Source organism: Amia ocellicauda, chromosome 3 (assembly GCF_036373705.1).
Source record: "Amia ocellicauda isolate fAmiCal2 chromosome 3, fAmiCal2.hap1, whole genome shotgun sequence".
Lineage (NCBI taxonomy): Eukaryota > Metazoa > Chordata > Actinopteri > Amiiformes > Amiidae > Amia > Amia ocellicauda.
Window position 1 is genome coordinate 8,820,779 of NC_089852.1, and position 17,871 is coordinate 8,838,649.

Consider the following 17,871-nt stretch of genomic DNA (forward strand, 5'->3'; position numbering starts at 1 on the left):
GATACACCAAGCCAGAAGACAGACATTTTACAAAACAAAAGACATTTGGCCAAATTATCATTGTCTGTCACTCTTTTGTCACTGCCTTTCATTTTGTCATGAACTAATTACATTGTTCAGACAGAAACAAAAACACTATTAGAAAATTACAACCCATAGAAGAAGAACAAATGACACTTCATTTCCACAAACAGAATAAGTTAAGAAAATATCTGACCTCAACCCTTTATGTAATTCCAATTATCGGACACTGTAAAAACAGTTCCTCTGAACACCTGAAGTCACAGCCGACTTCTCTCATAAGCAGTTCAATCCAGTACTTGGCTCATCACCCCAGAGGGATTGTATACTTTCTGATTAGATTGCTTTCATGTTATTCAAATTATTTAGATATTGTCTGTAGGGCTTTTCTTAGAGCAACCATGTTTTTCCATCAGAAGCAATCAAAGGCAATTAAAAACATAGCTCATCTGTTTAATTAAACCAATGTTTTTTAGTTTTTTCTGCCCTGGACTTGCTCATTTCCACCTCATACATGTAGGCAATATGAAAGGCAAGGTTGTGTCTGCTGCTTGACAGCTATCTGTGGTTAATTTTAGCAAAGAGCTACTAATGCAGTTGGAAACGCAACAGTAAGCCCAATGAGGTAAAAACTGCATCAAGATAGGGCTAAATTAAAATGAATTTACTAAATCGTTCTTGGTACAGCTGTTTGTTTTAATAAACATATATATGCAATGAAATTACAGAAAACTATTTGTCACAGCAAATATTACTTTGATTCCCAGAACAGAAATCTGTGAAGGGAAAACATGAAACATCTATAAGAATGTGATATCTAATGCAGACTGTATTGACCACTTTATTTTTCAGCCCTTTTGGAAGAAAGTTGTTCTCTCCAAAAAAGAGAATGGTTTTAATGTAAATTTAGATAAAACAGCAGTAGGTTTATATGAATAACTGTGCTCAGCTCCAGATACTCATTTAGTTTTTCAATTAATTCAGAGAATCTCCCATTTATCATCCTCCTCAGCTGCAGACCTTTGCCTAAATGCCTCCTCTTCATTTCAACTGGTAGTTATATGATTGGCTCCTTAGAATCAAAAGAAAGATCCAGTATCTCCAAATCCATCACCAAGAAAAATTGATTGAGTCAAGACAATGGGCAAATGCAACTTATGAATGTTGGAATGAGGAAATAAATGGAAGGACACAGTTCTCCCACATGAACTCTTCAGGCAGAATAGGCGAATCTGACAGAAACAGCAGAGAGATAACACCACTAACAATCAGCAACCACGTAGATTCACAGATAGTTCCTTTTGTTCGTGTTTATTTTCTTATAAGAGCATTTTGCTTTATGTATACTTGGATCTGGTTTACAGAGGTCTCTTGGGAGTTTGCTAATACCTGAATACAAAATGACAATGAAAATACAAAGAAACTGGTCAAATTGCTTCCTGAAGAGCTGTTGCTCTGGGTTAGTTAAAGAGTAGCAACCTGTTAAAGACAATGTTTATTATACAGGTAAAGGTTACAAATGTAAAAACAGTGGCTGCTGTGCATGTAAGGATGTTGTTTTTTAATTGAGTGCTTTTATGGCGGCACTTAAAATTGTGTATAATTACCAATGGCTATTTTTATATATATATAATTTTTTGTTAACTTCAATTAACACATTCTTGTAATTTATTATGCAGTAAAACATCCCATCACTGAAAAACACAGCATGTGTCAGAACTACTATAATATTGATTTGCTTCCACTGAGTTGGACTTTACGGTGTTATAAAAGGTGTATAAAAATGTCACATTTCATTTACTAGTACATCACATCTGTGCCTAACTGTAACAGAAGGATAGTAAAGTGAAAATGTTACATTTTCAAAGCTCCTGTAAATTCTCAAGAATAAATAAAGAACCTTCTTATAGCACATCACATAGTAAAATGTGGTTTAATAAGGTAGTGGTCTGTGCCTTTTGATTTTTAAGCAACGGCAATGTGGAAAGAAATAGTTGGGATTTATGAGTGCAGAGATTAAAGTCTTGTCAAAATGTGAAGTGTTTATAGCCACTGGCGGTATTGCTCATCTTGGAAACATCAAGTAGATTTTCAGTGATATATGCACAGAAGAAAAAAAAAATAATAATAATAATAATAATTATAATTATATATATATATATATATATATAAATAAATACAACACGTTTTTGCGTAGATGCTTTTCCATCCTGCTTTTCCTTACTATGCAAATTACTCTACATAAATTGATGATTTTCTTTCAAATAATATACATTAAAAAAGGAAAATACAGGGAGGGTTTACAAGTGTTTTGACATGTGACTTAATAGTAAAACAATAAAAATAACCTACAAAATGTAACACTATTTCAAACTTTAGCTTCTTTGAACCCTGAACCCTGCAGTGTATTCAAACAATCACTATCATTTCAGCTTCTTGAATAAAACAATCGTTCACCACCAATTTGAAAGCTCATCAAATATAAAACAATAATTTATTATTTCTCTCATTTTACAAGACATTTAAATGTGTTGCTAACTAAGGATTCATTAGGTTGCAATATTTAGTTCAGAACATCCAATCCTACAAAGCGCACGGTAACTACAATAAGCTTGAACAATAACACAATAAGCTTTTTAGATTAACAAATTAATTGCTGTAACTGTACATGCAAAATGTGTCTAAATGGCTGATGTTTTGCAGGTAGCATTTGTAACAGGTGACATCGGGCAACTTAAATTGCTAGCATTCCTTTTATATGAATTTTTATACAAACTAAAAAGCTGCTGGTGGTACAAAGGTGATAAAAGTACAGCCCAACATGACCATCACTGATTTGTTTGTAAAATTTAGTAAAATGTACAAAAGTATTTCCAAAAAGGATCCTGCACTTAATCTGAAGCTAAATACTGTTTTAAAAAATAAGCAAAGAAAATATACAGTAAAATACTGATAGAAAATATGTTTCCATAAAAAATACATACATGTTGGCTGTTGGCTGCCCTAGGCAAGCTTTCTGTCTACAACTGCAAAGGTTTTTAAAACTGAAAATATTGAGAAAAAAATGCTATGGTTATTGGTGTATAAATGTTCCAGAAGTAAAACAGTTTTTACATATTATTCAAACAATGAGTACAAAGGTAGAAAGGATATTGAATGCATGTTCTTTTTTTTTTAATTTGCCGAAACATATTCAATTTCATAATCCATTTTTGAAAAGTTAAGATCATTCTCCTTTCGTTTGTAGGTAATTTAGCTCTATCAACAACGACTCTACTTATTTCATATTTACAAAAAATTGTTTGCCACATTTAACGAGGCAGGAATTTCTACCCCAATTGGTAGTGTCTTATATACATTATTTTGAAGGCCCACTCACACAGTAGTTACAGATAAAAGGGAATTGTACACTCTCGTTCCATCGGGTGACCTTGTGCCATGAGTTAACAGTTCTTGGATTGTCATCCAATTGTCAAAGATTTTCTTGCCCCTCTTTTTCATCATCTTTTTGTGGCTCAGTTCAATGATGTTCAATTCCTTTTTCTCCTCTCCACTTCCCTGCTCCTTCATGCAATCCAGTCTGCTCTGCTTCATGAACTCCCGTCTCTGCCGCTGCTCCTTCGCTCTCACCACGTGCTGCTTGCGCTCCTCTTTGCTCCAGTAGCGGCCCATCTTCATCTCGCTGATGGCGTCGTCGTCTGTGGTCATGCCACTGCGCTCCTCTTTGATCCTCATGGCACGTTCCTTGAGAAGCTTGTCCCGGACGGGCCTCTTGGTGATGTACCGCGTCCCGTCGCTCCTGATTTTCACCTTCCACTCCATCTTGGGCTCCAGCTGGCTGGGCGAATTGGGGTCTCGACACATGCTCACCAGGCTCATCTGGCTCTGGGCGTACTCCACTGCCGACTTCTGCTGAATCAGCTGCATGTAGCTCTGGTAGTGCTGGGCGTGGGCCGGGATGTGAGCATGCTTGTATGGAGAGTGTGGGTAGGATAAGCAAGAGCTGGGGCTTTTGGACAGTTTGCTGGCCTCCCCAGCTTTCCTCTCCTTCCCTTCTGATTGCTTGCTGGAGTCTGAATCCTTGGAGGACGAGCGCCCTTTAATGGAGCTGGACTCCTGACATCCGACTTGCAACGACAAAGGCTTCTGAGGCAAACCGTGTGGCCCCGATGCGCCGGCAGCCACCCCTTCGCCGCCTTGGATGTTTTCTGCAGTTCTTCGCAGAGAGTTGTCCGGGGACATCTCCAGCGTGAGAGGGGTGCTCCGGCAACTCTCCCCCGTGTTGTAGGCACTGGAGCTATCCTTATCCGACTTCTCTGGCAGCTCTGTGATGTCAGACAGCTCGTGCCTGCGAACATCGATGCTGGTGTTGTAATTGCGGAAGCCGCTGTTGTGCAGCATCCATGACTCTCTGTACTGCTCCTTCAGCTGCTGCATCTTGTGAGCTCTCACGATGTTCAGGCACTCCAGTTCTATGTTTCTCAGCTCCTCATTCAGCATCTCCAGCTCCTTATCGACGCTCTCCTGGTCACTTTTATTCACATCCGTTGTGCTTGTGTGGTAGTACAGGCTGTACTGGTTGGCACTCTTCACTTGGCATTTCAGCTCCAGAAGCTCCCGGAATCTTTCGCACTCATCGGCAGGGATGCCCAGAAAGTCCGCGTCCGTATAATCTGCAGATATGAAGGACTCATTGCTGAACTGCATATCCCCGCTGCCGAGAGTGTCGTGGCTGTAGGCGAGCTTCTTGTGACTACCTAAGGTGTTGGACAAAGTGGTCTGGTCATCTCCCATGTTCTCCTGCTCTGAGCTCTCGTCGTTCCTTGTGCTCTCATCTGTACGCCCCACACCACTGTCTTTCTCATGTTGGTTAGACAAAATTGTGGCTGTGTCTGTAGTCCCCCCATCTTCATCGTGCTTTTTCTGAAACAAAGACCAAAAAAATATCAATGGATCATAATCAAAATCTCACATTCTCCTTTGGAGGCAGTTGTACCAAGTGTCTCCACATGTTTTTAAACCACAGCGGCAGGACTGATTTTGTCATCATGGGATTATATTGGCTAGACTTACACTTTGTTTTATAATGCAGTGACTGAAGTTATCTCACCTTATTATTACACGTCTTAGTCCATGCGTATTACATAGTTTGCCTCGAAATGGCCACTCAAACTTCAAATAGCATTTTAAAGCCATTTAAAAACCAATTTAATACAGCTCCTCAACCTGTTGGTCCAGATTGACAAACATCACAACCAAGACTTCAACCCTGCCCTTGCATGGCCCGGCACAAACCCACTACAGCCCATTTCACTCCAAGTCCACTGAATGGAGGATCTTAATGAAAAACACCTACAGGAATAACAGGCAGCTGACATCAATTCATTCTTCACAGCACATGCCTTAGATTTCAATATCTTGAGTCATTTATGTGGACAAAATATCTATTTTTTGCCCCTGCTCAGAAATCCAAAAAAGAAAAGGAGTGAATACACGGCGACATTTCCAAGACTCTTGTGCTCTGAGCTAAGTGATGAGATACATGGAGACCTGGACCTGGATTTGATCAGCTGCTTCTTTTACCTTGTGCACTGAAATGTCATCTGTGATTGAATATTTAGGACAATGTATTATACTGCAAAATTGCATTACCTGCTGGAGCATGCTGGCAGTGAATTGCATAGCCTGGTGGTGCTGCTGTTCCAGCATATCCATGTGTAAATCATCGAGAAAGTCATTTCTGTCATCATCCATCCATCCTTCATCCAGCTAGATAAAGGCAAGAATAGATTGCATCACTTTCCACAGATCATGGGAATAGCAGCGATTCGCACTTTGAGCACATTTAAAGTCATAGAGCAAAAGCGATAATTATGCACAATTTCAAGGAAACTGAATATTTTTGAATATATTCTTAAAGAAAAAAAAGGTTAGAAAATGTCTCAATCTTTACTTTGGTTAAAATATTATTTGAAACTCATTGTACTTGACATGCTTATGGTCTAAACCCTTAACTCCTTGTTCTTGCTAGTACATCTGCTGGGCTGGAATCTTAATTTTCTGCTACTTCTTTAGTGTCAAAACGCCACTGGCTTTCTCTGGCAGAGTGAGGACAGAAGCGAACAGCTTGTTACTACCTTCAGGGTACACATACTCAATGTAGATAGAAGGGCATCTATTAAGACCTGGGGTTTTCATGTGGGTCTCAATAAAAACATTTTTATGGGCTCTTCAACAATTTTATTTTGATTTCTTTTAAGAATCTTACATATTTTTGAAAAGGCTTTCTCAAAAGGTGGGCTGTCTTACCTGAATCTCAGGTCTGGCCACAAGGAGACACACATTTTTACTGTCTTCACTGGTAAGCAGAGCAACAGCTTCCTCCCTGTTTTGCACCTCTATGCCATTTATCTGAACAGAGAAGGTGGAAAAAAAAACAAGTAAAGATAGTACACCATGTGCTGTTCATAAATAGAAATTCAAGAATGAAAAAAAATAAAATCACAGACATGCTTAATTGAGATTCGCATACCTGGATAATACGATCTCCTTCTCTTATTCGGCCATCTTTAGCAGCGATGCTGTTAGGGTCAATCTAACGAGAATACGGCATAAGTATGTGTGTAAATATAATGTATATACAATGCATACATTGAAAATAAAATAATCAGATTGGATCACATAGATAATATTGTGCTCATTCTGGGAGGAAGTAAAAAACAAAACAAAAAAAAAACACAAGCTTTGTGCAAATCAGAAAAAATGGTATGTTGCCATAGAGATGCTAAAATGACAAATGGTGTGGTGGACAAATGTCATCCATTCTTCCAGTGTCTAGCAAGAATATACTGGGTCAGGATCCTTGATAGAATAAGAGATGCCTCCTCTTCCTCTCTGTAAAGCTTTGCCCATTTTTAATCTCTACTTCTGGAGAGTGTTTTAGTGCTCCAACTAACCCAGATATCCAGATTAACACATTTGTACTGGGAGAACAGTTCTGCAGTGTACCTCGCTCACGTAGATCCCAGTGTCATCCTCGTCGTCGGTTCTGTAGCACAGCGTCAGTCCGAGTTTGTCCTGGCTGTTCAGTCTGTACAGATCTACTTCCTAAATAAGAGACAAAAAGGAATAGAATATTACTTTCCAAACCAAGCTGAAATTTGCCATGAGGCTATATTAAAGTAATTCCTTTGGTAAAACCACATCATTAAAACTCCCAAATATGTGAACTTTCACTTTCTGGTTTCTTTACAATGTCTTTACTGATTACAACATCAATCTTAATCTTTTGACACACTGTGTGTATGTTATTTAAGGTGATGTTACAGACTGAAATACAATCCAGCTCAGTGTAAACCAACCACTGACATATCAAAATATAACACTGAATAAAATACCACATGGTTGGTAGCCATTGACCAAATGACAGATGAATAATTTATTGACATGTCTGGATGACAGCTGCTAAGCACCAGCAGTCCAGTATTGTCTTCATGTTGAACTGTGTGGTTTGTTAAATACCACAGCACTGTGCTGTGTGACACTTAATGTCTCCATTTGAGGACACAGACAATATATAATAATATACCATGGACCTTTCCCCAGCTAAACTCTTTCTTATTTATTCCATCCAATGCTCTCTTTATCCCCATACAGAATGCCGGTATGAAGGACATTTCAGTTTCTTTCCCCTTCAAAATATAATATATATATATATATATATATATATATATATATATATATATATAAGAACTATTGGCTTTATTCTCCTTGGTTTAAGTAGAAAGCCAAGGAAATATGAGTTTAAGGAATTGAAATGACTTTTTAAAAGAAAGGATAGCTCAACTCGTGAGACCTCCACAATTATTTTTGCACAGTTAAAGCATCGGTAAATAACATTAAAAAAAACCAACCTCCATGGCTCAGATAGATCATGTTTAGAAACAGGTGTTAAATTATATTCTTCTCACAGAAACAAGGAAGCACTCCCATGCCAGCCGGTTCATTTGAAATCACAAGGTTAAGGGTAATAGAGAATTGTCGAAAACTTCCCACTCTGGCTGTAAAAAGCTTTATGACTATAAAGCACACACTGTGTAGAGTAGGAACTTTCTCATTACACTACAAGGTAAATCACAACAATAAAAACTGCTACAACCAAATTGGTTTACACTGAAGAACAATAAAAAAGTGAAAATAACCTAATAAATATAGAAGTTAATTCTGAGTAATAATTGAAGTGTTTTCTTAACCAGACCTTAACTATCTAATGAAACATATACATCATGTTCAAAAGAAAATAGAAAATGCAGCTGCATATATTTTCATTTTCATGATTTTGCCCTTCGTGTTTTGCTATTTGTAAGGAAAGAGGCCTAAAATGCTTTATAAAACAGATTCTTCACCCATTCAGAAGATTAGGCAGTGTGTTTCTTTTTTTATGTATGTCCATGATTTGTTTAGATAATGAAAACCTACTAAAATAATGCTCTGAAGAGTTAATTCACTCTTAAGCTGCATTGCTTACGGATTTCTTTATAGATACATCACAAAACAGACAAGACAGCACACAAAAACACAACAAGATTAATAGATTAATGAATGAATGAATAAATAAATACATAAATAAATAAAATGAGGCGGAACAGTGGTGTGAACACTTTTATGGGTAAGCGGAACAGAACAGCCTGGGAGCAGCAAAGATTCAGGCCTTCCCTGGGACGAAGCCTTGGGGATAGAAATGATATTTGTCTTGTTGTTTTGACATTTCCATTACAGTAAATGGAACATGGGCATCAGTGGTAAGGCTAGAGAACATTTATCAATAGCAACAAAGCAAACACAAGAAGAAGACATGAGGGCTTTGTTATTGCCTTGACCCATCCATTGATCTTTGTCTTCAAGATCTAAACTAGGTTCTTTAGCGGTCTGAAGACATACCATCAGGCTATTGGGAGTTCAGCTGCCTGAGCCATGCTGTAGTTCACCTCTTGGCTCTATGCAGTACATCAAAGTCAAAGCCATTAATACTTAGGTTTGGGCTAAATGGTGATAGGCCAATGACCTTGAAATCTTCATTTCTTCTAGGGTATTTTCTCATCATGACTATGTCATGACATATGTGCAATATATTATTCACACCTTCACGCTTTTCCATATGCATTAGAATATCATTCAATTTTCAGAATGAACTTCACGCAATGCACAACTTTGTCAGCTACATGAAAGAAATATGAATAGTTGTCACAAATAAATAATGATGCTTCCGTCTGGCATCTGCTTATGGTATACAGTAAACAAGCATCTCAGCTCTTGTCTGGCTTTTATTTAAATTTGTAAACAAGGATAAATTAGACAGGTTCATAAATAAAAATGTTGCCAGATAAACATATCTAGTGAACTGCTTGACTGGATATCTGTGTTGCACGTTAATTGCAGGATGGCCAATGGGACTTATATAGAGGCCTATACACAAAATCTGTATTTACAGAGATAATAAACAATGATAGAAATGAGCAATTTATTTGACATACCTCATATTCCAGCTCTTCTCTTTCCATTTCCGGATGCATACCTTCCAAGAAGTCATTTGGGTCATAGTATTCATGGCCTGGGGAATGTCTAGAAAGGTAATATTCAAAACAGAATGTATTAAGCACAGTTTATACCCTCTCACGTTGCCTCAAGTTGTCATCATTCTGCAGTAGCTTTGAGTGATTCGGTTTCACTGTTGGAGTAATATGTAACCCGCAAGTGACTGCTAGCTTCAGGAATCATTCTAAAGCCTAGGACACACCAGTGCGTCGTGGCGCGTCACTTCACACACACCAGCGTGCCTCCCAAGCGTCAAAAGGCAGATTCCATTGCACAAGAAAACAACACAATTACCGAACTATATTTTACGGTTAAAATTAAAAATAAATGTCAGTATTTTGGGAAAACCCAACTGAATCATCAACAGATGAGGAGGAGGTGGAGGAACATGGTGGGAAACTAACTCATCCACAGTCTGCAGCATTTGCACTTCATGAAGGATATAAGACCTGTTTTCTATGTACTGAACAAATGCTCTTCACTGCATATTATGTGAAAAAGTAAGTAAGCACCTTGCTTGGATTTGTATTAGAAAAAAGTAGTAATTTTACTGTGCTAAAAATAAAGAACATTTACCTTAATTTAATAATCATTCATACTGTGTGTATTTAAACACTGATGAGTACAATTTTTGTATGCGTGTGCTTTATGTCCTGTTTTGAACTGGACCCACCTCCCGGTTAAAACAAATCTCGTGGCCGATCGGCGATTATAGCGCGACACGCTGGTGTGTCTGGGTCCGTAGACATCCATTATTTTAAAAATTAACGCAAGGTGAAGCGACGCGACACTCTGGTGTGTTCCAGGCTTTAGAATGCAGACTAATATAGTAGAAAGAGAACAAACTGATCCTTAAAGAGACTTCTAAATAGGACAATTTTACAAGGATTGTCTTACATTATTGACAGGAGGTTCAGACCATTATGAATTTCCCTGATTATGACCCAGCATATTAACACATAGCAGTGCATTTCTTGAAGCAATTTTATATCTACAAATGTACTTTGGATATATAAAGATTTTGGATAGGAGACTAATAATATTTGCATTTCATTTTTTGTTCCACTTCTAAAATTCCAATCTATAATGACACATTTTCTTTTAAAGTAAAGAAAAAAGCTTGTTGGCTTTAATACGTAATGGGTAATAGTACTGATTTCAACAAAAGAGAACTCACTTTTATTTAACTTCAGAAAAGATACTTTCATTAAAAAAAAAATTCTGGGGATAACATTTTATAAAATATTTTTTCTACATTTTAAATAAATTCCAGCAAAAATAATTATTTATCAAATACAACAATTGTGACGCATAATACTCTACCTTGTAGCTATGACATGGAATAACCAATACACGTATCTAGCCGGAGGCTACACAATGAGAATTCAATATAAAACTGTGTGATGACATTAGTTATGAGACCTAATACACACATAAATTAGCACAAACCATAATTGTACTACCTGCCCTAGGCTTGGCTATCTCCCTGACTGATAAGTGTAATTTCTACACCTCGGAATGCAGTATATATGTATGAATACTTAATTGGACTCCTGAGAGGACACATTTTAATTTCCGGTTTAAAGAGCACAGCAATGCATTTGTTTTAAGACTATCAAAGCATCAAGAGTTACATCATTGTAGACATAACATTTCATAACATCCGAGCCCTTTGAAGGGTAAGCTTAACAACTTTGCCTACTTAAAATTTTAAGAATGTAATAGGCTTTCATAATTGATTTGATCACTTTCTCTAAATTATGTTTCAAAAAGTGTAATTGAGTGCAATACTACCACTCAAGAGTAACAGACAACAACAGCACAGACATTCAGATTTGAATTGGAACTTCAGAGCATGAGCCATTGAATCAGTTGAGTTTTAAATGGGTCAACACAGTGATCAGAATTGTGATACCAAACACCTAGAGTATATTACACACAATCTATTTTAGGATGGCAGTTTCCAAATGGAATGATTATAAAAATTCAAACAAAATATGTTAATCTCCTTAATACTGGGATACAGTCAAACTTTCTAATGGCAATAAAAAATGAGGATACTGAGGGACAGAGCAGGTTTAAGGTTTACGACTGTATTTCAGTGTGATAAGTTAAATTCATAGCCTAATTCATAGAGTAAATCATTAATTTGTGCTTTTGTTTCATGGGGTTCCTGTGAATTTAAAATCATATGGCTTCCATCCTGAGACAGGTTATACTTACTCTTCTGGCAAAAGGTACTGCTCAAGAACCGCAACAGGTGGGGTGGGAGGCAGTTTTGCCAGTGCCATGATGTGCTCAAAGGTGATGTCTGTCTGCGTGCTAGTGTCAGCCAGCTGGGACTCATGGGTAGGGTTCAGGACTTTGATGCGTGGAGCTCTTCGGAGGACCTGCACCACAATTGGCTCCTTGGCTGTCCTGAAAGCCTCCACTGCTTGCTCATGGGTTGCTTTGGACAAATCTTTCCCATTGACCTGTTCAAAACCAAGTGTTTGTATTTTTAAGAGTCTGAAATAAATTGTTTGGCTTTCCACTTAAACCGAGTAACAAAGAAGAATGATGAAACCATAGCTTTAAATGAGACTAAGATGTGTATTATTACCCTTTCCATTACATTTTGGTTAAGAGGGACAAAAGAACATATTACATATAATTTTCATCAGCACTCTCATTACAGAAAAGATTGTATGTGGAATTAGCAATAATAAAAAAGAAAAGGCAAAGTAAGGCAAGCATGAAAAATGCTTTTCTGATTTGTTAAAAACTCAAAGCACACAGTACGTTAACACAGTGATACTAAATAAATTCCATTCATTCTCTGTTATGGCTGGCAGTGTCAATGAGGTCAGGTTAATCTGTGAAAAAATTAGAATATTGGCTTGCCTGCCCTTAAGCCCTAAGAGTCTGTCAGCAGGCTTTTCAGATTACACAATTTAGCACGCACGCGCCACTGATATATTAAAAATGGAAATTTGTTCGAAACCCAACATTTGACCTAGATTAGTTCTGACCTTAATTTTTCTGTGTATTATTTGTGAGATTTGAATTTCTCACCAGAACTCCAATTAGCACAGGAAAGAATTAATCACAGACATGATTAATTAAAATTAATAGCATTAATAAGGAGATCCAAGGAAATAAACTTGTAGACCATTTAACTTTAAGAACATTCATTCTTCCCACTCCCTTTGACAAACTAAGTAATCCTTTTGCACTTCAGTTGTTGTTTCTATTGAATATTTGGAAGCACATCTCTTTATTCTATGTTAAATGGTGTTTTCCTGGATCTGCCTTCTTTGGGAGATGCAGAGATTGAGAACACCAGTGAAAACATGAATTTCTGATGCTTTATTGTGTGTGTGGGATGACCTTCTAATTACATCAGGAGATATTAACACACGCTAGAGACAAGGATATGAAGGCAGATACAGATCAACAGTACACAGTCACAGCTGCTTACTTTCAGTTCATTATATCTGCTAAAACAAGCTGACATTAAACTGAGAAAACAATGCTATTTAATAGGTTGTTTTAATAAGTCCCATTGGATCTGAATTATGCTTTTGACAATATAATAAATCCTCTCCTCTACAAATACCTAAACATACACCTTTGTAGTGGCAATATAATTAATTTCTCCTTTTCAGCTACTAAGAAGATTTTCACTTTTCACTTTCTTCAGCCATTTAAAAATGATTACAGAAGTGAAAACAGTAACACTACCAGTGCTTTGAAAAATAATGCATTTAAAGCCTTAAATATTCATCCACATGAGGATATAGGATTTGTTTCTAATATTACTTTCCCTACTTAATACTTAAATATTTGGCATTAAATAGCCTATATGTTGTACATGAAAAGCTGTTTATTCATCCACGTACTAACGCTAATCATTATTGTGATCATCATCTTCATCATCATAATTGGAATAATAATAACAACAACAATCAAACAGAAACAAAACTATTTTGCACTCATAACAATAACTACAATTAGTCATAAAGTGTGAGGCGGACTTTTAAAAGATTTCTTACCAACATATGAACATTTATGTCATGAGATGATGTATGATAACTTGTTAGTACCTCTTAGTCATTTATAAGGTCAAAGTACTGCGGAACAAAATGTGATATTAATTAGCATGAGACCAGCTTTGATTAATCAAGGTCGTTACACCAACTGAAATGAGGTGTCCTCAATTAATAAAGTAATTTCTCCACAGTGAAAAATGTGGGCTCCCTTTGGAAATGTTCTGAATATGATATTTTAACCTATGAAGATTAATTTGTGCAAAAGGCTACAGTATGTTGCTATGAAGTAGCTAATTAAGCTCGGATATGCCACTTGACACATTTAAACTAATCCTTGGTGTTTTTACTACTCTTTAATGAAAGATGAAAGGACTGCAATAATTCCAGAATACACTAAAACGCATATCGATCCTTGTGCTCTATTTACTTAAGTCAAAGAGTGCTCTTTACTTTGATGCATTGATCAAATACAGAGGTGTATAAAGTTTTCACAGTGAAGAAAACCAGAGAAGTCAATTCAGTACTCACAATGATATATTACAATATTACATTAGCTAGCTACAGGAAAATAATCAAATGAATTACATATAAACACAAAACAAGTAGACTGTTAAGCATATACATATATATATATATATATATATATATATATATATATATATATACACAATACATAATTTCACTGTCATATCTTCCTCAAGTATCTTTTTTGCATTAAGAGTTTTAGATCATCGGCTTTCAATAAATAAATATTAGATTACTCCTTATAAGAAATTGAGCCGTATTAATCCATTCCATCTTTAAGAAATGTGTCAGCTGAAAAGATGTCTGCACAACTGCCGCTTATATTTATTTATATTCATAGCTTACAGTGTATATCTGCATACTGCATAAGTTTAATCAGGACATTTAATGTATTTTTAATGAATGTGACCAATAGATTTCCTTCTGTGTTGATATCACTATTAGCAGAAATCATGTCGCAAATGGAAAATGGAAATGGTACCGTTAAACTTTGAAGAGTTTGTGCAGTTGCTAATAACTAAAAGGGATTAATGCTAATCCAAGCCTGAAGGATAATTGGATCATCTAAAATGGGTTCAACTTTAAGTTCTTAAACACTGAAACTGTGCAGGCTTAGGATATACACACTTATAATTTCTTTCAAGTAATCAGATATTACACATGTAATGCAGGTGTAAAAAAATAAAGAAGAGAGAGAGAGAGAAACTTTGGTATTATCAGCCATTCTTACAACTGACTTTCGATCACTGCCTTGCAATACAGTTTTTTAGCTAACACGAAACATGTCTCCTCCAAATCTGTTTTTTCTGAAACTCAAGGGAGCGGTTATGACACCACCGATCAGCTGTGAATGATAAATGTTGTTTGTTGCGAGTCCCTTCTTCTGCTTTCTTGGCATCAGACAGCAATCATTCCCCAGGAATCCCACTATTTCTCAAAGGCAAGCTACCCCAAACAAAGCACTGCCACTCCCAATGTGGTCAGTACATCTCACTTGACTGAACACGGTGGAAGCACTGAAAAGACATGGTGAAGGGCCAGACTGCTAGCTTTCCCAGCTCTAACCTCTGCACCTCCACATCTTTGAACAGAATAGTTATCACAGTTATCTTACAAAAAGTTGCCTTAAGACCTGCAGGTGGTCGATCAGCAAAGTACAGGCCATTTACAGCATCAAACGGTGAGAGTGAAGCATCTCATAGGTAACACTAAAATGTTCACACAATTTTTAATGACTGTATACCATGCAGTTCTGTCTGTATTTAACTAGTAATCCCTTTTGCTTGTATGATATTATCTAAAACAGATCAATTTAATCCCAAGATAAGGATTCATGAATAAGGCAGAGTCAGTTATACAATGTGAACCTGTGCAAATAGCATCAGATTTATAACATATCTGCTTCACGAAATATAAACTGACTGGTAACATGCAACTACTGCACGACTGGTACTTTAATGTCTTTAGGTGTCTGGCTGCCTATATTTCAAGTGAATGCTCATAAACAGTCCCTGACGTAGTCTGCTTCAAATGTGTTTCTTAATTATGTGAATTTATGCAACAGCTTTTAAATAATTTTACAAATTCTGTATATATCCCCCCCACCAGAAGTATACTTGTAAAGATTAAAAAAAAAAAAAAAAATTGTAATGAAAATAACCATTCTATTCTAAACTAATTTCCCCTGTGAGTTTGACAACCTTTTTAAATGTTGTTAGTCTTGGCAGATAAAGGGAATTATGTTAAGTGAACCTCTAATAGACAAGTTGGGGATGGGAACCTAAAAGTAAACACTACATTATTAAATGGCTTTCACTGAAATCCTAACTGTGTACTCTCCTTCGTAAAAGAATAGTAATGAGGTTTGGCTTCTGTATGCTTAGGCAGGTCTTGAAAAGCCACTCACTTTCTTTTTTGTGGGGGAGGCAATTCTACTATTCACAGCACATCACAACCTACTATTTGTAATTAAATATATCATACTTGTATCATCCTGGTCATCTTGTTTTCTTTTTCTTCCATCAGTAATCCCACAAGTAACTTCAAGAGAGACAGGCTGTTATGCTCAGCTGGGGGTGATGTTGCATACTGTGTTCCTTACATCAAATCTCTGCCCCAGTCAAGGTCACAACATCTGTGATGCTTCTAAGCAGCTCTGTATGTTGTTTTAAGTAAAAGCATTGTCCCAAACAGTGTTGGAGATAATTAAAATTACCAAACACTGCCACACTTACACCTTCCTATTTCTCCAGGAATTTAAATTAGAAGTAATTAAATTCTGCAAACAGGGCAGCAGGTGTTTTCTTTGATTGTTGACCTAATGCCAAAGAGGCTTAGCTGTCACCTTTAGTGTAGTATCTTTGTTGAGCCTTAGCTTAGTACCACAGCTGTGGCTGCTTTAGTGGAGTCAGCAAGGCTTCATAAAATAAATACACAAAAACATCTAAAACTAATGAAAGAACTCTTATCGTGATATTATTTTACCAGAAATTATTAGTTCAGTGTTTCAACTAAACTTAACATAAAAGTGCCTGGATAAACTATAACAGACATTGTTTCTATGCAATTATCTAGTAAAACCATGTAATAAATAGTGTAACATTTATCTGTCCCATCCCTCTGTCGTTTACACTGGCCTTGACCAGCACAAAATGGTACACTGGACCTGAATTGATCAAATTGTTTTATAGTTCTGAAATGCCACTGAAACAAATCTTCTGCCAAAAACCCCCCACAAAAACACTAAACAGTCTTTCATTTCTGGAAAGCCATGAAATCCTTGGGAAACACAGTCTATAAATGCCCATTCCAACAGGCCACAGATGTCGCGAGCTCTTTTTAAGGCACTCTTTATGGTCCACTACACATCTTAAGCAAATTCTTCGAAGTATGCATTTAAAGGGGGGGAAAAAACCTTCACAACTTCAGAGATTTCATACAAGATGTAGAGGCTTTAAGGCTTATTCTAGATGCCATCATAGTGGAGTGTCGGAAAGAGGGTTCAAAATGTAGGTTAATTCTGATGCAACTGCAGTTAATCCGCCTTTTATTTTACTTTTAACAGTCTGAAAAAAGCAATACAATTTCGGTAAGCCTGGTAATGGACTTTCTCCCTTTATGTGTGTAATTCTTTTCAGTGATTGAGGGGAAACAGTTACTGAGTTAGAAGACATTTCTTTGACTAACTTGAAACACAGGGGCCTTTATTTACTGTAGTATGCAGTATTACTGGAGAATGAAGAATAAAGATTTTTATAAACAAAAGCCGTTAATTTAGCATGAACAAATAAATAAAAAAGACACTTTTATTTATTCTTTCTCCTAATCTTATTTAGCAGGGCACATTTTCTGTGTTCTGTAATCTACACAAAACTCAATGAAATGTACACCATTATTTTTCCCCTTTGCAATGACTGAGTATTCCCTTTGGTGTTCATTCAGTTAATACTTCTTTTTAACCACGTTTATCAAAATTCACATATTCTGTGAGCTGATTTTAAATGGGCCAAAATGGAAAAAAGGAAAAAACCCAATTTTCCCTGCTCATAAAATACAAATTAAGGTCTATGGTTGTTTTCACAGATAAGACAAATGCTGGACTGGATAGGGTTTTTATACAGAAAATTATTTTATAACTTGATAGAAACAAACTAGATAACAAACTAGAACTATAAACAACACACCCTTTGGACATTTCTCA

General features: G+C 36.5%; 1 protein-coding gene across 1 annotated transcript in view; it reads right to left on the reverse strand.

Annotated features, from left to right (window-relative positions):
• Positions 1-1,311: 1,311 nt before the first annotated feature.
• pdzrn3b (PDZ domain containing RING finger 3b) overlaps positions 1,312-17,871 on the reverse strand; it is a 101,003-nt gene continuing 84,443 nt past the window's right edge. Inside the window, exons 4-10 of the mRNA XM_066698054.1 lie at positions 11,839-12,089; positions 9,555-9,642; positions 7,030-7,128; positions 6,554-6,616; positions 6,331-6,432; positions 5,674-5,790; positions 1,312-4,944 (exon numbers count right to left, since the gene is read on the reverse strand). Of these exons, the coding sequence (XP_066554151.1) occupies positions 3,397-4,944; positions 5,674-5,790; positions 6,331-6,432; positions 6,554-6,616; positions 7,030-7,128; positions 9,555-9,642; positions 11,839-12,089 (2,268 nt within the window). The 3' untranslated portion in view covers positions 1,312-3,396. The remainder of the gene's footprint in view (positions 4,945-5,673; positions 5,791-6,330; positions 6,433-6,553; positions 6,617-7,029; positions 7,129-9,554; positions 9,643-11,838; positions 12,090-17,871) is intronic.